This window comes from Trachemys scripta, chromosome 18, assembly GCF_013100865.1.
Source record: "Trachemys scripta elegans isolate TJP31775 chromosome 18, CAS_Tse_1.0, whole genome shotgun sequence".
Taxonomy (NCBI): domain Eukaryota; kingdom Metazoa; phylum Chordata; order Testudines; family Emydidae; genus Trachemys; species Trachemys scripta.
The window spans coordinates 7,715,448-7,738,321 of record NC_048315.1 but is presented as its reverse complement, the minus strand read 5'-3'; the positions used below and the strand labels follow the sequence as shown (position 1 = coordinate 7,738,321).

Here is a 22,874-nt window from a genome sequence, read left to right as displayed (position 1 = left end):
GAGGCTGTTTATTCATTGCAGTTTGATCCGTTTCTAGATTAGTAATTGCTCTGATCCAGTTAATAGAGGTGCAGGATTTGCTTACTGTTTGACCTGAATAAACTTTATCTATGGATATAATTTCCCCTCAGTGCATAGGGCTTGCATGAGGCCCAATGTACCACATAAGGATAAGTCCCATGTTAAGCATTTGAATGGGTGTAACTGGTAAATAAGAATTTTGCCACACCTGGGTGAATTTCACTGCCCTAAACAAGATAATGTAGCTGCCTGAGTAGACTGAGAGGAAGTCTTTCACTTGCCTGATACTCGCAAGATTCTATTCTGTTCTGTTTAGGTTCTTATAGTGAGCTCATCACCATAGTATCCAAGAACCTTCTAGAATTAGGAGATTAAACAAGATGACTAGTGTTGATCAACAGTTTATTGGCTCAGCAGGTATTGCAGGATTAAATGGACACTGTTGACTAAAATTGGGCCCCCAAACTGGGAAAAGTGTATTTACAAGTGTAAAAATGAGCTTTTGAGTAATGTAAAGTGTAGAGTCTTTTTATTTAAATTTGTGAAACTAAAGAAGTGAGCGCTCTCGCATTCTGCCCCCTGACAATTGACTTAAAAACAGAGTAAGCAAAATGTAGGGTTGCTGCTGGTTCTCAAAGAATAGCAATAGCTAAATACACCATATAGCCTAGATAAAATAAAATAAAGATCACATCCTCCCTCCAATAAAACTTCTTTCCCCAAAAGGTCTTTTAAAAGAATGAGCATTACAATGTGCCCTGAAGGTCAGCTGAGTTGGGCCATTTTGGATTAAGGGCAGGATGAGTGCAATCCCACAAGAAAAGGACCCTCTGTAGAATGCCCTGCCAGCAGCCCCCTTTTTATAATTGTAGGGCTGTGTTCTAAGTGCTGTAGGAATCTCCCATGTAACAGTGTCGCATGGGGGGGGGGGAGGGAATAGGCATCTCAGGAAGGCAGGTCCATAAACTCTTTCCAGAAATCCCCACACAGCCAGTGAAGATTATGAAACATCAGTGCAATATGCTCACAGTAGGATTAACAACTGGGCTGCCACATTCTACACTAGCTTTAGTTTCTGGATGGATTTGAGGAGGAAACCTAGCCAAAGTGCAGTGTAGTAATCTCTAGTCTGAAGATGGCAAAGCTATGAATTGCAGTGATATAGCCTACATCAGAAGGAAAAAGTTTCACTTTCTTAGCCAAATGGAAAAAACAGTGTCTTGGTTACCATGGAAAGTTGACCATCTGGCAATAACTGGGAGTCTAACCAGAATGCTAGGTTGCCACTTTCACTAGTAAGCTAGGTAACCCCGGATGTGCTAACAGCTCAATTGTTAGAAACTCGAATTTTCTATTTCTGACACAAGGTGGCGCTGAAATAACCTTTTCAGCTAAAATTTCTCCTTTTTCAAAGATCAAATGTCCACGTACTGTTTAATTTGATCGTAGAATGAAGGATAGTATATTTTTAATGAATCTAAGATTAGTCCTTGCTTTTCAAATAACTTGTGTTCTAGATACCCAAGCTAGCTTTGTTGTAAGTATCGATAAGGTCAGAGGAGGGTTATTTTTTTTAAGATAGTGGGGAAAGCTTGTATGTACAGCAGCAACAATAATAATGAATACTTCACTTCTATAGAGCATAGTTCATCCATAGATCTCATAGTGCTTTATAAAGGAGGCTATCATTCCCATAAGAGAGTTTTAAAGTGGTATGAGGAAGTAGGTTTCCAAAATTTGTGATGTATATGGGGAAGGAACAATTTTTAAAAAGTTTGGGCCAGATACTTCTCTGTGCTCCAGTTTCATTTATAGTTGCATTTTCACACTAGACATGTTTTTAATGGGATGATCTCAAGATAAAAATCATATTAAAAGTTCCAAATCCCTCCCTGTGTTACTAGTAAAATCTTCAGTGGTGATTGTTTTAAAATGTATTTTCAAAATCTAATTTCCATTTCACCATTCAGAACTCTACTTTTTCCTATGCCACAGTGGCTAGTGATGCTACCGTACAATGAGATGTTTATATGAAAAGAGCCCTGTGTGGGCTAAATATTACTGTACACCTCTACCCCGATATAACGCTGTCCTCGGGAGCCAAAAAATCTTACTGTGTTATAGGTGAAACTGCATTATATAGAACTTGCTTTGATCCGCTGGAGTGAGCAGCCCCACCCCTCCGGAGCACTGCTTTACTGCGTTATATCCAAATTCATGTTACATCGGGTCGCGTTGTATCGGGGTAGAGGTGTATTACTGCTGGTCAGTTTCACTTTCTTATTAGTATTGCTGTTTGCATCACAACCCAGCAAAAGAATGTTGACATAAACATACTAGTTCTATTTTTAAAAGACAACCAGAATGCTTTTAAATAAACAAACAAAAATCTCTTTAAGAATTTAAAAACAATAAACACACATGGATAGGCTTAAAATGACAAATACCCTGTTAAATAGAGTGATCTGATGATTATATTACTGTATAACGTTTCTCTAAACAAAAAGATAAGCTCAGTGTAAGTTTTTTGTTTCTGAGATTTACACAACAAATTTTTGGAAACCTATTAAAACTTTCTAAATAAATAGTTATTAACAATGACAAATAACTCTTCGAAAGCAAAATAATATAAAACCCTTTCCTTTTTTACTTACCTTTCCGGACCTGAATTCTGTGTTCTCTGCCAGAATTGAGGGCATCAAGAACACTTCAGATCTCTTGTGCTCCCTTGCACTGAGGTGGTTGTCGTCAGCTGCTGTGGGAGAGACTTGGAACCCTGAACTTGGATCATTGCAGGTAATAAAACTTTCAGTTTACTTTTCAAAATGTTTTTACTTGCACTTTTAAGGCTACACATTTTTTTAAAGTAAAAATGCAGTGATTGCTTTTTCCATGTGCATAGTAAGTACAGTGCATATATTTATAAGACAAATCAGAACAATTCTATCCTGAAGAGTGATAAAAAATTCTCAGTGTGATAAACAGAGAATCAAAGAGAAAAATGGATACAAACTCTTAAGTCATTTCCATCCCTAGTTATGGTTAAGGTGAAATCATGTTTAAAAGATGGTCGCAAAGGAAAACACTTGATGAATTACAGAGACGTTTGTACTGGAACTTTGTGCTCATGCCTCTGCCTGATAATATTACAGAGGCCTATCTGATACTTTGTGGCTCTATTATAAAATGTGTTATGACTTTCCAGATTTTGAATCTTTAATAGGTTCATAACTGTCTGCTCTTCCTTACCTCTCCAGTCTAAAACAGATTGAAATGTAGGGCCCAGTCCTGCTCCCAGCTCAATCAATGGCAAAACTCCTCATTCTCATGGGTGCAGGGGATTGGGATCACAGTGGCTATTAACAATTGATAGTGTGTTCCTTCCAGCTCAATAGTATACTCGTTCTAAATCAATTACTACTGTTCTCCGAAATTGTATTTAACATTACACCGTATTCTGCTAGCTTCTGCTTCCACTGAAGACAAGGGAAGTTTGCCACTGACTACAGTGGAACCAGCAGAAGACACACAAAATATTTAACACCGGGTTTTATTTTATAAATGTATTTAAAGTTAAGTAACAGTATTTTGGGTGAGTCACTTGACTTCTATATACCTCATTTTCCCCCATCTGTAAAATGGGTATTAAAAGTGCTAAGAGATCCATGGATAAAAAAGCCTTAGGTAAATGTTAAGTGTTATAATAATAATAATAATTAAAATCCTGCTTCTAGGCTGAGTCTGAAGCTTGGCCAAGGCTGACATTATTGTTGTTTGTCAGTAACACTTTCCCAGCCTACATTTTACTATGATCCTCGTTCCATTGTTTTCTAGAGTTGCCGCAGGGTCTAAATATGTGTGGCAATCACCCTTCCAGCGGCACTGAAATAGTGTTAAGTGGTTGAATGAATAAAATTGGCAGGGCAGACACAATGCAGGTTTTAGCATGACCAAAGGGCTCAGTACACCAGAAAAGATTTACCAACCGCATGTTGTAATCTTGTTATTTTTTTTCTTCAATTTAGGCAAATTTGGAAATAAACCTGGTCTGTTAAGCAATTTAACAACTTTTCTGTCTACTATCTGTAAGGTCCCTGGGGCCCCTTCCATGACTAAAGCAACTTGAGTCATTCAAGTTTTGTATGTAATTAGAAATAGCAATTTAGGACACAGTCATGTGGGGGTGCTGAGTGCACTTAACTTTTACTTGCTTCAGTGTGAATTGGGAGTGCTCAGTATCTCAGAGGATTAAGCTGTTACACACTAACCTTTCTCAATTTGTCAGATACATTTTTTACCACAAATATTTTGACCAGATCCAGATAGACATTTTCCAGATCTGAACCCTTGGGAGTGGGACCAGTACTCAAAATTACAGATGAAGCTAAGAGTCCAAGAGAATGAGAAGCTTTAAATTACATAGGCTTATTACTTAAAAAGTGTCAGTTTCAGTTTAATAAATTGACATTGCTGATATATTATATCATAATAAAAGTGAAGAACCATACAGCTTTGCAAAATTACTATCAATCTGAAAGTAAAACGACATGTTTGAGAGGGATGAGTATGGGTCATTTTCCACAGTTGCTAGTGTGGCTGTGACAGTAATTTGGAATATCTTTCAAGTTATGTGATAGTGTCTAGAGAGCAGTGAGTAGACACAGCCCAAACTGGGACTAAATAAAACAACCCTGGAAATATTATTTATATAGAAGTGCTGAGAACCCACAGCTCCCACGGTCTTCAAAAGGAGTTATGGGTGTTCAACACTTTTGAAATCAGAACAGCCAAGTTACAGTAAATAAGATATAAGTATTTTGGGCAATGACCTAAGGCCACAACCCTGAAAACTCTTATACTCATGAATAACTTTATATATGAATTGTCAGATTGATTTATCTACAGGTTGGGAACTCAAATAGATAACATGCAGGCCAGACTGTAATTGTGCAATGAAGCACAATTTAAAAATAATATATTTTACTTTAAACCAAACTATTCTCCAGTTTGTTCTTTGACCCTCAGCGATTCACTTTTTAGATAGACAGTGGTTAAAGAACTATCCCCCTTTTTATCTATCTAAATTCTGTTGCTAGTTTCTGTATTCAGGATGTTAGAAACTCAGTACATTTTATAAACATTAAGAGTAATGTAAGTTTTACATCTATTTGAACTAGTCATGGAGGGCCCAGTCCTCTAACTGCACCTGTGCAAGGAGACCTCTGCACCTGCATAGTGCTCCAATGACTTGAACAGGGCTCCAGTGTGCGTACAAGGTTTCACCTGTGCAGATGTAGTTTCAGGATTGGGCACCTTCTATTCTATTCAGGTTTGTATACAGCCTTCATCACCATGATATCTGAGCACCTTCCAGTGGTACGGTAAGTGACATTATGAATATCCGTCACACGTGGTTCATTCTCTTTCTCATCCTCTTGATGCGGGTGAGTGGGTTTTAAATAAATGTATATGTACCCTGTGCTTTGTGTTTATATTACACATGGCAAGGCTGAAGAACTGCACCACGCACTTAGAAAAGATGGTGACATTTGTAACAATCATTTGTTTCTGTGGGAGTTCATTCTACAGTCGAGCTAGCCATGAGAAAGCTGTCTCCCACACAGACAAGCTTTAAACGGGCAGTGTACATTTCAGGGGAAGAGTAGAATTGTCAACCACAGTCCATATCCTGCAGTTTTAGGCAATTTTTTAGGCAACCTGGGTGCAACACCTTGAAAATAATGCTTGACACCTTGAATTTGACATGGTATTCTATGAGAGTAGGTTCTAGTGTAGGAGTTGAGGATGGATTTGCTGTGCTTTAGCTGTTATTACAAGGAGTGTGTGAATACAAACACCAACCATCTAGCAAAAGTCTGGAACTTTCTGTTTGAGGCTCTATAACTTTGTTAATAATACTTATTATTAGGGAGAGGTGCCAATGTGTTCCTTTGAGCATAAATCTGAATTTGGGAAACTGTTCAGGGGATGACATTGCGGTTTTTTTTAATTACATTTTTAAGACTTCTGTTTCATTTGAAGATTTTTTTTTTTTTTTTTTCAGGAAGAGCAGGGGGAAGTATCCCTTTTTTCCTGTTCATAAATGAGCCACTAATGTGGGTTTTTTTTTATGAATTTGTGCTTTGATTTTAATATTTTGTGTGGACTTCAAGTCCCTGGTTTGTTTGAAGACTGATTGCTGTGACTGTGAACTGTGGCTATTCAAGACATAGGATTGGTCGCTTGCGTGAGATTATTTTATTTCTTCCTCTGACTGGATGATCTAAATTTTATAAAGAGGAGGGATGCCATTTCCTGTTCACAAATAATCCACAAACATTTGTAATCGGTCTAATCTATTGTGCATTTAATAAAAAGAGCTTATCAAAATTGCTATGTGAGTCATTCTGGTGCAAGTACCAACAAGTACTTGCAAGACTATTTGTGATGCTTCTGGCACACATTCTTGCAAATAAAGTCTTGCGCAGGCAAATGTTTGTGAGTAAGAGAACAAAAGGGAGTGCAAATATGGCAGATTTTATTCACAGCAATATTTTCAAATATTTTTGCTCTTGTATTTGCCCACCTGTCCAATAATTGCTTGTTAACGACATAAGGAACACATTCCCTCAGGTGCCCCAGATGTCCTTCGGTTATATTTCCAAGGTGCCAGAGGGTCCTGTGGCACCTTTAAGACTAACAGAAGTATTGGGAGCATAAGCTTTCGTGGGTAAGAACCTCACTTCTTCAGATGTAAGAAGTGAGGTTCTTACCCATAAAAGCTTATGCTCCCAATACTTCTGTTAGTCTTAAAGGTGCCACAGGACCCTCTGTTGCTTTTTACAGATTCAGACTAACACGGCTACCCCTCTGATACTTGATTTCCAAGGTGGTGTTGAGATGTGCAAAGCCTTTGGGGGTGTCAGAGTGTACGGCACTGCCTGCGTGAGAATGCATAGTATCTGGGGCTGCCCGTTTACAGAGAAAACTAGTGGCGGTGGGGGATGCTGACGCCGGGGCCCAAACGCCCCATTTTTGGATAAGAGGGCATAAGCCGGTCCTAGGGATTGACAACTGAGTCAGCCTGCCCCACCCGCTTGCCCCGTGCTACCAGGCCTGGACCCATCTTGAATTTTACAGGATCATCCCTACTTTTTTTTTTTTAATTATTTTTTATGTATGTATTTTTTTAAATTGCACCCTCGATGGAGCATCCTCCGCGTGGCCTGGTCTCGGTCTAGTCGATGCTGCCTCACTTCCCCCTGCGAACGCCTGTGTCCTTCAGCCGCAGCCCCAGCGAGGCTCCCCCCGCGGGGCGATCGCCCTGCTCCCGAATTCAGTTCCCCCAGGCGGGGGCCCCCATCCGGCAGCCAAGGGGTTAACAGCGGAGGCGCCGGGTCGGTGTCACCAGAGGACACTGGAGAGGAGCCGCCGGCGCCGCCCTCTGCCGCCGGAGCCAGTGGCAGAGTGGCCAGGGCCGCTCAGACCATAGGCATCTCCTCCTTGGCCACGCCCCCCAGCCCCTGCGATTGGTCACACCCACGCCGGAGTGAGAGCCGGCCGCCAATGGAAAGGGAGAGAGCCTCACGGGAGGGGGGAGGAAGTGAGTGGGGTCAGAGGTGAATGACCTGAGGTTACCTCTCCCGTCACGCCACCTCAGTGGGCGAGGGAGCTGTCAGCGCGAGGGGGGGGCGGAGCCGGAGCGAAGGGGCGGAGCCGGCGGAACACTGAATGGGAGCGTGTGTGTCAGCCATCTCCGCGCCGGCGGCACCAGCAGCCAGCGCCGGGCAGGGGGGCCCAGGGGCATCGCCCCATCTCAGCGGGCACCCTGAGGTGACCCCGTCGGGGCGGAGGGGCGCGGGTCCGCTCTGCAGCCAGGCAGGGCTCCCCGGTGCGAGGGGAGAGCGCTTCCTACGGCCCGGCCTGGCGGGGATCCCCGCTGCCCCGGGAAGGGGGGGGCTCAGGCCCGGCCCGGCGGGGACCCCCGGGAAATGGTGGGGGGGTCTCAGGCCCGGCCCGGCGGGGACCCCCGGGAAGTGGTGGTGGGGGGCTCAGGCCCGGCCCGGCGGGGACCCCCGGGAAATGGTGGTGGGGGGGGGCTCAGGCCCGGCCCGGTGGGGACCCCCGGGAGGTGGTGGGGGGGGCTCAGGCCCGGCCCGGTGGGGACCCCCGGGAGGTGGTGGTTGGGGGCTCAGGCCCGGCCCGGCGGGGACCCCCGTGTTTGAGGAAATGGGAGGGTCTCTGGGCTGGATAGGATCCCCAGTGCTCTAGGAAACGGGGGTATTCCCCTGGGGCGGGGGGGGATCCCGAATGCTCTAGGAAGTGGAAGGACCCCCCCCCCCCCTCAGCCTGGCAGGGATCCCCAGTTCCAGAGAAGGTAGTAATATATTCACCACGGTAGAGGATTGGAAATAAGGGGGCAGATGAAAATATTTCCCCCAGTTTTGATGCTGGATTGGGGGTAATTTGAATGTGATTGTGTGGGGGTAGGTGAGTGGGTTGTTAGGGATGGTTGGAGGAAGGAGAAGTGAGTGTGAATGGTCTCCTCAGCCTTGCTACTTCGGGGGGTAGGTAATTGTGATTGGGGTGGTATAATGTTCTAATGAGCTCTGTTGCTAGGGTTGGGGAACATGAACTGTGGATAGGTTGTAGGGAGTGGGGTGCGGATGGTGAGGTTTATTGGGGCAGATGGGGATGTCTGAGAGAGGATAGGTGTTGGTAAATGGCAGGGTGCATATGTGTTTGTTGTCAGTGCCCTGGTAATGCCCTTACCAGGCTTTGTGGGGCACTTTTCATGCACACAGAATGTGGGGGACTAGTGGATTGAGATGCTGCGATTCCCTTTGCTTGCTCTTGCCTCTTCCTGTAGTATGCTCTGTACATATGGTCACTATGTGATAAGGGGAAGTCCCTGGTGGCAGTGAGTGTGAATGGACATAGCACAGGAGTAGTGCTTCTTGCAGCTCAAGTTTCAGTGTGATGCAATGGGGATGGGCAGGGGAAGGTTGCCTGTAAATACCCCAGGCCTGTTATTTGTGAGCTGCATTGAGAACATGACATTCCCAATATGTTCAAGAGAGTGACTGGGAAATTGTAGCTTAAGGAGCCACAGGATATCTTTTTAATTGCTTGTGTGTCTTAAGGCATTGTTAATAAAATCCAGCCACGTGGGAAGATTCTTTCAGAGTGTGTATGCTCTCTTAGCTCTGGTCCCTGGGATACTGTGGGTGTGCTCTTTGGGTATTGTTACCGATTATTGCCATTGTTTGTTTTTCTGCCTCTTCCTTTGAAAACAATAATAATCAAAATCCCTTTTAATCTAAAGTAAATATATGTGAGGACTCTAAATAAACATTTGGAGATGGGGAAACATCTGGGACAGCAGTGGAAACCCCAGTATGTAGGCAGGAACTATCCTTTTGTCCTGTTTTGCACTGTGCCCAGCACGATGGGGTCCTGATCCATGAATGGGCCTCCTAGGCACTACTGCAATACAAATAATTCATCATAATAATTCTAAATGCCTAAGGGGGCTCAAGCGTGGAAGTTTTAGATACTACAAAAGAGATCTCTGGGCCCCCTGTCACTCGCCCACCTTCCCGTGGGAGAAGACATAATGCAGGCAAGACCACACACTCTCTGCAGCGACACTGGCATGTATTGGATCCAGAAAGAAAATTGATTGACTCCTTCGGTTCAGATCCAGGTCCCTGCATGCAGCTGCCTCCTCCCCATCTCAAGGTGTTTATTTATAATGCTTTTGGATCCCATTGTAAAACTCTATCCATGTAACAGAACATTTCTCAGAAGTCTTTGGGAAGATGCTCTGTAATATGGTTCATATTTAAAATTTGCTGGCTTATATTCCTTCCCTAGTGCAGCCCCTCTGACTTAGATAGGATGAATTTACATATTTAGCTTTATTTTAGCATATTCACTTTGCTTTCCCTAATTTGAATAGACTCTTCGCGTTCTTCTGGGAGGAAATGACTACCTGACTCTTCGGAAAGGAACATTCTGTGAAGTCACATAAGGAGGCAGATATCAGAGGGAAACATTATAGCCTGTGTTTAAATCCACTACTGTTCAGGAAAACATTTAAGCATGTGCTTAAGTCCCACTGGAGTAAATGGGACTTCAGCAAAGCACTTAAGCATGTTCTTAATCTCATTGATTTTGATAGGATTTAGGTACATGCCTAAGTGCTTTGCTGAATGTGTATGGATTGCTGAATTGGACCTATTATTCATAGTCAGGATTTTATTTTAACCTATTGTAGAGTGAAATATACTGGGAGGTTTAAAAGGAGTAGAATCCAAATATCCAAAAGCACTTTATGGTACACTACGTTTGACAGCTGTTCAGTGGTGCAGAGCCGTTTAGGACAGGAAGTAGGTAGCATCCAATTGAAACTGCAGAACAAATGATAAACTAGAAAGAAACTAGTATAAATGGAGAGGGAATAAAATCTCAGGGAGAGGGAATGGAAAAAGCAGAGGAGCTTCTCGGCTCCTCTGAGCTAAGATCAATCAAGTGTTAAGTAGTCTCTCAGCCTATTAAAGGCTATGATCAAATGTCTTGATGTGTTTGGTCTTTTGGCCCCGAGATGAAAACCTCATCTGTGTCTGTTGGACCGTGAAGTACGAACATTATCTCCTAAATTATATCTGGGTGATTCTTTGGTCTGATTTTTGTCCTCTTGGTTCAGATTAAGAGGACGCCCAGGATGGTGGCCCATTAATTCTGTGGTGATGTCTGTTGGCAGAAGTGGGCTTCCAGAGTCAGTCCTCAGATGCAGTGGTATTGGGCATGTGCTAGGAACCTAGGCAGATAGTTGTGGCATTCCTGATGCTCACCCACATACCTAGGTATCCTTGAAGAAGTTGTGACTTTACCCCTAAGTGTGGGATTTCATCCTCTGTTGATCTGGAAACTGACTTCCAAAGTTAGTCCAGATGCATGTGCTGCTCACCTTCAAATTCAGCAAACGCAAACAACTGTAACAGGACTGGTCAGTTTTATTGTTGTTTTCTAGTCACTTTCACTTTCTGGTTGTCAATGGTAATAATGCTGTATATATATATATATTTTTAGAATTGCTTGAATTCATTATCATTATTATTAGAATTTATATTGTGCTTTACCTCTTCAAAGTGGTGTGGAGACACTATTCTAATTTTTAAAAAATCCATTCAATTTGTTTCCCCTGAAATGAAAAATAAATCAATAAAGTAATTCACTTCAGAAATAGTTTTGTAAAAGATTTTTCTTTAAGTAAAAGTTAAATTTGAGCCAAAATTACATCAGTGTCACTCTAAATGGCATTTCAGAGGGAGAAAAATTACTGAAAATGAATGGTACTTTCTTACACACTCGCTAGGCCCAATTATTCTTCACAGCTTTGCTCCCTGTGTCTGCCTCCCAATTCTTTGTGTTCATGTCTTTTCTGACAAAGTAATCTTTTACTAGTGTTAGTTCATGCAGCTCTGGAAGAGTGAGCTCTGGGTTCTGCCCTGCTTTGAGCATCATCAACATTATTGCAAAGTCTTTATTACCTAAAGAGCACAGCTTGGCTTGTAGATTCCTTGTTGAGTCTGCAGTGCTGGGCAATTGCAAAAACAAATTTTCCATCTTTTGGTTAATTTGATCTGGAGGGGAGAACAAAAAGGAGAATGTGGCTCGAATCCTACAAAGATTTATGCCAAGGTGTAACTTTTCACATGAGTGGTCCCAATGTGAATAAAATTGTGCATGTGCTTAAGTCTCTGTAGGATCAGGGTCTAAATCTGGACCTTGCAGTGCAATTTTTAGTCACCTCAGTCTCTGAAAAGTTTGCCTTGCAAACTGTTTTAACAACATTGGAAACCGGGGATTTTAGAAAGCAGGAGAGCATTGCTGTTGTGAGGATATGACCAGTCTTTTGTTAGGGCCCAATCCAGCCCCCGTTGAAGTCCGTTGCAAAACTCCCGGTTGACGTTAGTGGTGCAGGATGAGGCCCTTACCCAGGTGTTTAGCGCAAGCACAGTTAAACAAAGATATTGTGTATTTCAAACTTGGACAGTTAAATTTTCAAGAAAAATGTGCACCAGGCCAGGTTTTCTTGGGATTTTAGAATCCTGTCCCCACAGTATGAAAACCAACTGGCTTCTCTGAGAAGCTCTTTGGAAAGGGCTACAGTTCATTTGAGCAAAAAACAAAGCTGAAATCCAGTTTTTAAAAAATGAAAAAATGAGAAAGTTTCAACATATTTAGAACAAGTAGGGAGCAGATAGCTAATTACCAGCTGCCCAGGAGTTGTTCATGGAAATCTAAACAAAGAACGTTTGTGGCTTTGGCTCTAGACAACATGGCCTATTGAAGAGGATTGAGTAGCACTGATGATTGATTTTGAGTAGAGGTGCACTGAGAGGAAGAATGGTCAAGTGGTTTAGCATGGATGAGGAGTTTCGTGGGTTGCCGTTGAATTGTTGGGCAAGCTACTTAGTCTCTCTGTGCCTCAGTTTCCTCATCTGCAAAAAAGAGAATATTTTGCCTAATGGTGGTGATCCAAGGCTTAGTTAATGCTTATAAAGTTCCTTCTCTCCTGAGATGAGAGACTGTATAATTGCTAAGTGTTTGAGACAGTAGTTTCTCTCTCTCTCCATAGCTAGCTTTATGTCATAACCTCGATAATTTTCTCCCACTACAGTTACTGTGCCAATACTAGATCAATACAGCTGAAATTTTCCATGTGTGATTTGATGCCAGAGTAGAATTTTTTGGGGGCAAATTTGATGCAAATTGAACAAGGCATTTTTGAGAGATGAGCCTTAAAAACAAGGTGTCCCCATCCCCCCCTTCCTGGAAGGTCTCCTAGTGTAGGTTTTGGCCTTGGTTTGTTGGCTGTAAATGTGCCTTTGGCTAGTTTAGGAGAGTTTGAGCTAATTATTTAAACCCGGATTCTACAACAAAGCTGCAGGGACAGACCCCTTCATGTATGTGTATGCCAAGACCTATTGAAGAGAACAGGGATCTGTCCAGGTGGCTAAGGGCAGGTCTTCACTACGGGGGGGGGGGGGGGGTCGATTTAAGATACGCGACTAGCGTAGCTGAATTCGACGTATTGCAGCCGATTTACCCCGCTGTAGGGACGGCGGCAAAATCGACCTCTGCGGCTTCCCGTCAACGGCGCTTACTCCCACCTCCGCTGGTGGAGTAAGAGCGTCGATTCGGGGATCGATTGTCGTGTCCCGACGGGACGCAGTAAATCGATCCCCGAGAGATCGATTTCTACCCGCCAATTCAGGTAGGTAGTGTAGACCTAGCCTCAGTTTGCAGGAGTTTTCACAAACAGTTTAATCTCTGCCCTGGGCAGATAGTTGCAGGTTTTATAATTGCTCCCCCCACCTCAAAAAACCACCCCAAACCAAACAATCAAAACCGGTACAGTGGCAGGTTTTATAATCTCAAAACTGTCTAAACACAGTCTTTATAATCCCATAGTGGTTAAGTATTCATCAGGGTTTTTTTTTTATGGGTTGCATATGGCCCTAAAGAAACCAGGAGTTGTGTTGTTAACACAGGTACAGTTTGATCTAAATAATACACCCATGCACAATCACAGTAAGATTGAATATGCCAGTCAGATGTATTCTTAATTCTCAGTCACTGATGAAAAGAAACAGTGGTGGTTTAGGATTCAATTGTCTTGCCTACACTACAATTATAACTATGTTAAAGACGTCCAGTTGCAACATGATTTTGTCCTATTCATGTTACAATGTGAGTTGGTTTTGCCTGCCTAGACCAGACCAGATTGTTCATGTTAAGGGAACTCTGCTACATTCCTGTAGTTTTCCTAATGTGGCTGTAATTGCAATGCAGATAAGACTTTTTGATTGCTTGGGTGGCCTTATCTCTGACCCGCACATTGTTCCCCAAAACCCAGCTGATCTGTGCATTTCCATACTTCCAATTTTTTTTAAGCTGTAACCTTCACTTTGAATTTCCTGGCTCCTCAACAGTTGCTTTTTTGTTTAAACTACAGCGGTTTTCTTTGAAGTTACTGATGTGTATTTTAAATCTTAACTGGAACTTAAGGGCATCTTTTTATTTTGTTAACGTTGTTCTTGAAAGTGCAGTCTTTTGAGTTACAAGAAGAAAATCTATCCAGGGTTAGTAAAAGGTCGCCCTTCTTGTACAAGGAGATATCTGGCTCTCCACTCAGAACTATGTGTGTGTCGCGTAGGATGACTTCAAAATCTGTTCGGCACTAGATGTGGATGGATGGGAGTATTTTTCCTGAATCTCACTAGCTTTTTGTTGTTTGTCTTAGACTGCAATTGAAAATGAGTTTGGTGGGTCTCCTCAGAGTCCCTGCTTGTCTCCTTCACCTTCCCCAATTGGGCACAGTTAAGCACAATCTGCAGCCTCTGCTCAGGTGACAGCCACAGGACAGGGCTGACATGCTTTGGCTCCGCTGTGTAGGAGACCCAGGGCCAGATTAGGACTTGCTGCTGCAGGACAGGATGGAGGTGCAGTGGGAGGATTGTGTGAAAGGCTTCAGGCTGTAATAGAAGGAGGTTCCAAAAGACAGGGTTGAGACATATTGGCACAGCTGCGTGGGAGAAGCTCCCAAGGCACCTGACTGCACCGTGAGTGCTTTTACTCCCTCTCTTCACAGCACTAAACTCAGGTTTTTTTAAAACACCGGGGTGGGGGGGAAATCAAGTTGCCTTTCCCCCTCTATCTTGCAGTAACAAAAAATACAGGTTGAATGAACGAGCCTTTAGATGTTCTGTGTTAGCAAATTGCTCACAAAGCTACCAAGTATTGTCTTGTGAGTGACCAATAGGAGGAAGCATAGGCTATAGTCGATACAATATGGGACTGAGTCAGGAATTCTGGATTCCATTCTTGGCTCACTGTATGACCTTGGGCAAGTCATTTAACCTTCTCTGTGCCTCTCCTTCACTCTCCGTACATTGAGTAGCATACCTGTCTCACAGGCTGTTGTGATGATTGATTGACAGAGCTTGGAGATCTTCTGATTACAGGAGCTGTGTATCAAAAGTATTATTATGTATTTATTGGTGTTTGTCTCTTCTTTTCCAGTTCGTTTTGGAGGTGGATAGCTACTCAGATTGCAGCGATTACAAGAGGTTAGTCATTGTTAACAGTCCGTAATCTGATTGTGTTTCCATGTGAAGCTCTATGCTGATTTCATATTATTGAGTCAATTATGAAATTGTAAGCGATTTTTTACTTCAATGATTGTGGTTTTTGCTCATTGCTTATGTAACCCATGCCTGCTTGGTGTGGCTCTCTGTCCCCCTCTAGTGGCAGCCAGACCCGTTAGAAATTGATGAATCTGCTACAACCTTGGCTAAGATGTGTGCCTTTTAGCTCATGCAGTAGTGAGTCATGTATTAGGGTCCAGAGGTCCCAAGTTTGATCCCAGCCGCTGCCGACTGGGGTCTGTTGGTATTTCAAGTGGACGCTCATCTGGGATATCAACTGAAGCTCTCTGAAGCTCGAGATGTGCTTCCTCAGCTAGGGGGAGTATGTAAGCCATGCCTGCTTGGGTGTGACACTCTGTCCCCCTCTAGTGGCAGCTAGACCAGCTAGAATTTAATGAGACTGCTACAGCCTTGTGTCTTTTAGCTCATGCAATAGTGGTTCCTGCATTAAGCTCCATAGGTCCCAGATTTGATCCCAGCTGCTGCTGACCGGAGTCTGTCAGCATTGCACTTATACATAAGGTAAACCAACACTTTAAATGCGAAATCCCAATTTAGTTGTCTGAGGCCGTAGAGCTGGGGAGGCAGTGTGCAGAATTGCAGAAGATGGTCCAGGATAGTTGTGTTCTCTCAATCACAGAGTGTAAGGCCAGAAGGGATCATTAGATTATATAGTTTGCCCTCCTGAATATTACAGACAATCAAACTTCATCCCAGAACCCCCTTATGGAGCCCAATGACTTTAGTTAAGCTAAAGCACTTCAGTGCTCAGACAGAACTGCTGTGTGCCACAGGCAGAGAACAGGAGAGACCAGTGTGCCACCAGTGCCCAAGGCTCCTGCAACCGTGTTGAATTGATTAGGAGAGATGTATCCAGGCAATCCATGCTGTGGAGAAAGTGTAGTAGTGTGGGCTCATGGTGACTGATCATGACAAAATTCAGTCGTTCCTGCTACAACCTGTTGCTCCAAGGGAGCTTCAATCTGCTCCATTTTATTCTTGATGAAATCCTGGCAAGTTTCCAGCATGGCCCCCAGCTGGGTAATTACCTTGTGTTCGGAATTGGCTAAGATTACCACCGCTCTGATTTTTTTTTTACTGTATCCAGGTTTGACACTGGTTTTTCTGAAGGCCTCTCTTCCTATGCATACACTTCCTTAGATGTGTATCACCCTTGTCTTCTAGGCCCAATCTTGCAGGGCACTTGCACACTCACAGCTTCTGTTACTTTAGTGAAAGTTCAAGGAACTCAGTAGGTTACAGGTTTCGGTCCCATTGCACACCACTGTTCCTGTACCCTGTCACAGTCACACTAACGTTTCTAGCCTTGAAGGAGCACATACTCTTCTATTTAAAGATTTTTATATAAATGGGATAAAACTTTGCACATATTCAGTGCCTTTCATCTGAAGAACTTAAGGCATGCTACCAAGCCTTGTACCACCGTACTGTGCAGATGGATAATCTGAGAAAGACAGGTGAAATTCAGGGCTGAGTGGGTCTTGGAGACTGAACTCTCCCCTAGAGGTGATCCCTCCTGGATCAGGTTGAGGCACCTTGGCAGGGAAAGCTCGAATTCTTCTTGCTCATGCTGTGCCTGGTTTGTGAATGGAGGACTTTCAAGGAGCCCATAATGCACATTTTTTCTTCCATAATACATGAAATGAATCCGGAAGTCTCTCAGATATCAAGTCTTCTGCCATAATTCTATACCGAGCCTGAAAACTTCCAGCATTTTGATACTACATTGATCAAAATCTTCAATGCCTGAGATTCCCAATTTGCAGAATAAGCTTTCCACTCTTATAAAGTTTTATTGCCGATTCTTTCATATCAGTACTTGCCATTTTAATACTGTCCAGTTTCCTCATGTAAGCCCTTCACATCTAAATCATGTAAGACTGAGATAAAGTATTTGCTATTATTCCTCTTTTATTGGTAGGTACATAGTACATGCATACAGAAAAACGTTTGCAATTTTTTTATACCTATGTGTTGTAGTTCATGTATTGCAAACACCAATTACTTAATACTAATCTTACATCAGCTTTTCACAGCAGAAGTGACCTCTGTAAAGGGATGCTGTGATGTTAAGTAATCTCTGTGCTGTGCTCTAGACCATCAACATTGTTAAACTTCTCAGTCTAATTTACTTTAAACTGGTTTTGCTGTTTGTTTCCTCTTTGTGTTTCAGTTAGCTTCGGTGATGATGACAGATTAGAAAGTTTCACTTTTGGAAACTAGTCAATTTCATTTGTTGTTTCTCTTGCACTAGCAAAATGCTACAAGTGCCGCAGGGGAAGGATTAAATCCAGCTATCTCTTTCAAAAATACATTAAACAACTGATTTTTGAAAAACAACCACAGCACCAAACATTTGTATTATATTTTATAAAACAGCCAACCTTCTCTCTTTGAGTTGGCCCTCCGTTTGGTCCCAAGTAAAAGACTGCCAGTGGATGTCTGATTTTATCATCACACCCCAGTCTGCTGGTTTGTCCCATTCCCCTGCTGTGTACTGTATTTTAGATCATAAGCTCTTCGCCAATTATTATATGTTTGTGCAGTGTCTAGCGCAATGGGCCCCAATCTGGTTGGCCTTTAGGCACTACCAAAATATAAATGTTAAATAAGAATAAATGCCTCCATATTGGTTTTCTAGCTATGAATTTTATAACAAAAGTTGTGCCTGCTTAAGGATTGTTTGTCCTTCCTGTAGCTTTGTCTAAGCCAGCAGCTTTTGCAACAGATTAGAATGATCCGTTGCATTGATACTTGTGTTATTTCAGTGGCTTTTCTGTTTGTACAAGTGACTAGTCTGGATCATGGTCAGACATGGTATTTCAACAGTGTGTGTCTGGCCACAAATGAACCCGGCTTTTGAAGGCTTTCTTGTTTCCCCTAGGAGCTAATACTAATTTCAGCTCTTGCTTTTTTCTCTTTTAGTGCTAAGAGCCCACTTCGGAGTCACTATGGAGGAGTCCTCCCCTACCACGAAGCCCCTGGAGCTGAACCTGCACTCTCATTTCATCCTTGGCTCTGTGTCTGAGGATAACTCAGAGGATGAGACGAGCTCCTTGGTGAAACTTGATCTGCTTGAGGAGAAAGAGAGGTCTCTGTCTCCTGTGTCTGTCTGTTCAGATTCCCTTTCAGACCCAGGACTGTCTAATGTTCAAGATGGCCTGGCTAGTCATATAAGGTATGTAAAAACCCTACTAATCCAATCCAGTATGCGGGCTTTTCTCACCTTGTTCCTTTTAGTCCTAGAAAGACTGTCTTGTTACAATAGGCTTCCTTCTTACCCAACTCAACTGAAATGTGAGCTGGAGCACAAGGAGTATGGGGAAGGGACACTGTATCTTGTTGCTGTTGGAGGAAGGGCCTCATTTTCTCCCTCTTTGATAAGGCTTTTGAGGGGCAATATTTGGGGTGAATGAGCAAGACTGATAAAGTTCTGTGATACTAAAGCAGGAAGTCTCCAGAACATGGATCGTGTCTGATGACAGTAACAGAGGAGATGCTATAACTGGATCTATGAAGTCTGATATCTGGCTCTGGTGGTGGTCTATTGACTAACCATATTTCAGAGGAAGGTAATAATGCACATGGCCAATCGTACGTTTCTGTGCACTAGGATGGTTGTAGTGTGAGGAAGTGTTCCTGCAATGACTGGCATATGTCCTGACTCTCTAGATTTGAGTACCCTTAGCTTGGCTTGCATAGATACAAAGGGTACTCTTTGGCCACAACATTACCCACTCCTTCTTTCCTTTTCAAAATCCAGCTATAGTATTTGGTGCTATGGACCAATGGCTTTCAAAGATGGGCCTTGCAAGCTAAAACCAAGTTGCGCTTTCCTTTCTAACCGGTTCTGAGTGTTTCAGCAGTGGTTAGCACATCTGCTAGTGTTTTGTTACAAAATGCAATGCATGTTAACAGAAAAGATGCTGCCTGTCTTAACAGCTCTTGCAGGTCATGGTGTCTTTGGCTGAGATTTTCAAAGCAGTCCAGAGGAGTTAGATACAGATCTTCCAGTAATTTTAACAGAAGTTATGTTTTTAAATTCCCTAGATGGCTTTGAACATTTTGTATAATCTCAGTAATAATAGTGGGTTCTCCTTTTTGGGGTCTCACTTTTCCCCCAAACTCCTAGAAGCTTCAGGTGCCCACTGGTGATGACTCCACAGTCAATCATGTTTGACTTTTGGATGGAGTAGTTAGGGCGCGTCTTGGTTTTCTTTTAATCTCCCTCCATTGTGCTTGAAATCATTGCTTGCACAGTTGCTGACAGGTGGAGTTTTATGTTTTGGGTGCTTGTAGTCAGAATGCTTTGTATATCTCCAAGGAAATGACTGTCTCTGAATGAGAGAGTGCCATGCTGGTACTCTGTATAGTTTGTAATAACGTGTTTACTGCCACTGGGAGAATTATTTCATTCTGAATAATAGAAGCAGCAGTCTAGCAGCGTTACATTTAATGTGGCTGCTGCTTGCAATTCAAGGGGATCTTAGCCTCACCCTTACAAGCAAGGCTACTTCATCTCCCCATTAGGGCTCAAATAAGATGGACTTGATGATGGTTTCTGTAGGTGTCCCCACCTGATGTTAATGCTTCCTTCGGAAAGGGAGTCAGTTTGCTCTTTATAGGGTCTTCAGAATGATACCTGCCCTCTAGAGCTGTTGCATTTTGTTGCTGACCTACAGCTGTTTGTATGAGTTGATGGTGGTGCTTGTAATGCACATGTGTCTGCTTCATTGATGCTTTCAGCATTTTGTGAATGGTGTGGGGAGTTCTACGATGATTTTTCTCATCTGTACTGCCCAGCTCGCCTTTCAGGATGCAGCCTCTGAACAGAGAAGGGCAGAAAGCTCTTTGCGACAGGGACTCTTTCTTGCTATGTGCTTGTATAACAATGGGCACGGATCTTGTTTTGTGGTCCTCTGGACACAAGTGTAATCTATATCTCTGAAGTACCCATTCTGGGAAGCAGCGTGATCTACTGACCAGCACACAGAACTGGGGGTCTGGACTCCTGGGTTCTGTGTTTAGCTGTGTCACTGATTTGCTGTGTGACCTTGGCCAAAATATTCTAGAGGGCCCACTAATTTTGGGTTTCCAAGATGAAGAATAGCCAGTGCCTGACTTTTTCAGAGATGGTGAGCATCCACCGGTTCTGTTGACTTTTGGTTGTAGTTGTAGTGCATGGTGAAAATCAGGGCCTAGTGGTCATCAAGTTAGGCACTCGAAATTAATGGATTCTTCTGAAAATATTTAAATGAAAATGTCTTTTCTCGTCTATAAAACGGCAGCGGTAATACCTACGCACAGACATATTCAGCGATTTTTATTAAGGTTTCTGTTAAGCCCTTTTGAGTTTCTTAGCCAAGAGGCAGTGAAATCACAGGCAAGTTCTAAAATCTTAATGCAAATCTGGAGGAAATTACCTTTCCAATGACCTTCAGCCCTAATAATCTAGCAGCACAAAAGGTTTTCAGTAGAAAGGAGAACCTGGCCCTCAGACTTCGTATATTGTTAGACCTGAGGAAAATGAGGGTGCTTACCCATTAATGTGGTGAGAAGCCCTGGAAAGATGCAAGAGAGACAAAAATCAAAGTTCTATTCACTCTTTCCTATCACTCCTATGTAGGGTGACCAGATGTCCCGATTTTATAGGGACAGTCCTGATTTTTGGGTCTTTTTCTTACATAGGCTCCTATTAACCCCCCCCCAACCCCGTCCCAATTATTCACATTTGCTGTCTGGTCACCCTACTCCTATGCCATTAACTGGCAACAAAGATCCTTAATGCAATAGGTACCCAACCTTGAGCTCCTCTTTCATAATTTGCTTGCTTTGATACTCTCTTTAGAGGTCATTTGATATGCAATCAAGTTGAGAGATTTGCCAGTTCAAACAAACAAACAAACACAAAAGTCGCGGCCTAAGGCTACCTTTTTAGATTAATTAAAACTAATAGGAGTAGTTTTCCTTGCCTTTCATCTGAGGATCTTAAAGCATCATTGTTTCACAGATCGGGGAAACTGAGGCAAGGCATCATATTCTCTTAGAAATGTAGTGCTGGAAGGGACCTAGAGAAATTATCAAATCAAGCCCAGTACCCTGTGGCAGGACCAGGTAAACCATCCTGGACCATCCCTGACGGGTGTTTGTTCAACTTGTTTGTAAAAGTTTCCAATGATGGGGACTCTACCACCTCTGTTGGGGGCTTATTGCAGAGTTTAACTACCCTTCTAGTTCGAAAGATCTTCTTAATATCTAACCTAAATCTCTCTTGGTGCAGATTAAGTCCATTACTTCTTATTCTACCTGCGGTGGACATGGGAAACAAGTAATTGCCATCCTCTTTACAGCAGCTCTTAACATATTTGAAGACTGTTGTCAGGTTACCCATCAGTCTTCTTTTCTCAAGACTAAACATGCCCAGTATTTTCAATGTTACTCATAGGTCAGGTTTTCTAAAACTTTTATAATTTTTGTTGCTCTCCTCTGGACTCTCTCCAATTTGTCCACATCTTTCCTAAAGTGTGGTGCCCAGAATTGGACACAGTACTCAGCTGAGGCCTCACCAGTGCCAAGCAGAGTGGGACAGTTACCTCCTGTGTCTTACATATAGCACTCCTCTTAATACACCCCAGAATCATGTTAGCCTTTTGCATTAACATATGCATCATGTGTTCGATTTGTGATCCACTATAACCCCGAGATCCTTTTCCGCAGTACTACTACCTAGACAGTTATTCACCATTTTGTAGTTGTGCATCTGATTTTTTCCTTCCTAGGTGAAGTACTTTGCACTTGTCTTTATTGAATTTCACCTTGTTGAACTCAGATCAGTTATTCAATTTGTAAAGGACATTTTGAATTTTAAACCTGCCCTCCAAAGTGTTTGCAACCCTTCCCAGCTTGGTGACATCTGCAGATTTTATAAGCATACTCTACTCCATTATCCAAGTCATTAATGAAAATATTGAATAGTACCAGACCCAGTACTGACCCCTGTGGGACACCACTAGATATTCCCTCCCAATTTGATAGCAAACCATTGATAGCTACTCTTTGAGTACAGTCTTCCAATCAGTTCTGCTCCCACCTTTAGTAATTTAATCTAGCCCACATTTTCCTAGGTTGCTTATGAGAATGTCATGCAGAATTGTGTCCAAAGCCTTACTAAAATCAAGGTGTGTTATGTCTATTGTTTCCCCTTATCTGCTAGGTCAGTAATCCTATCAAAGAAGGAAATTAAATTGGTTTGGTGTGGTTTGTTCTTGACAAATCCATGTTGACTATTTCTTATAATCCTCCAAGTGCTTACAAATAGATTGCTTAACTTCAATACCTGGAAAGATGCTGGAGCAAATTTTTTTAACCATTTGCCCAGAGATGCACAGCGAAACAATGGCAGTGCTAAGGAATGGAACCTAGATGTCTGACTCCCAGTTTCCTTTTTGTAACTACTAGATAACTCTGGCACCTACTCTAAAGAGACAAAGATAAGTTAGTAGAGGGAGTTAGTTTAAGGTCATAGGTTGTGGCTTTTGGTCATTTCATGAGATGCGGCAGTCTATTGCATGATTGCCTGGAGTACTAGTTCTGTTGCTCTGCACTGCCAAATGG

The 22,874-nt window shown here is 42.7% G+C and overlaps 1 protein-coding gene across 5 annotated transcripts in view; it reads left to right on the top strand.

The window, feature by feature from the left end:
- The window catches only part of ACACA (acetyl-CoA carboxylase alpha), a 213,410-nt gene that overhangs the window by 16,245 nt on the left and 174,291 nt on the right, over positions 1–22,874 (top strand). For 2 of the 5 annotated variants that reach the window (XM_034752337.1, XM_034752338.1), the window contains exons 1-3: positions 7,766–7,854; positions 15,115–15,161; positions 18,186–18,438. In XM_034752337.1, the coding sequence (XP_034608228.1) occupies positions 18,212–18,438 (227 nt within the window). In that variant the 5' untranslated portion in view covers positions 7,766–7,854; positions 15,115–15,161; positions 18,186–18,211. Of the gene's footprint in view, positions 1–2,708; positions 2,818–7,744; positions 7,855–15,114; positions 15,162–18,185; positions 18,439–22,874 lie in introns of those variants that run through there. The other 3 variants (XM_034752336.1, XM_034752342.1, XM_034752340.1) reach the window with 3 other exon arrangements.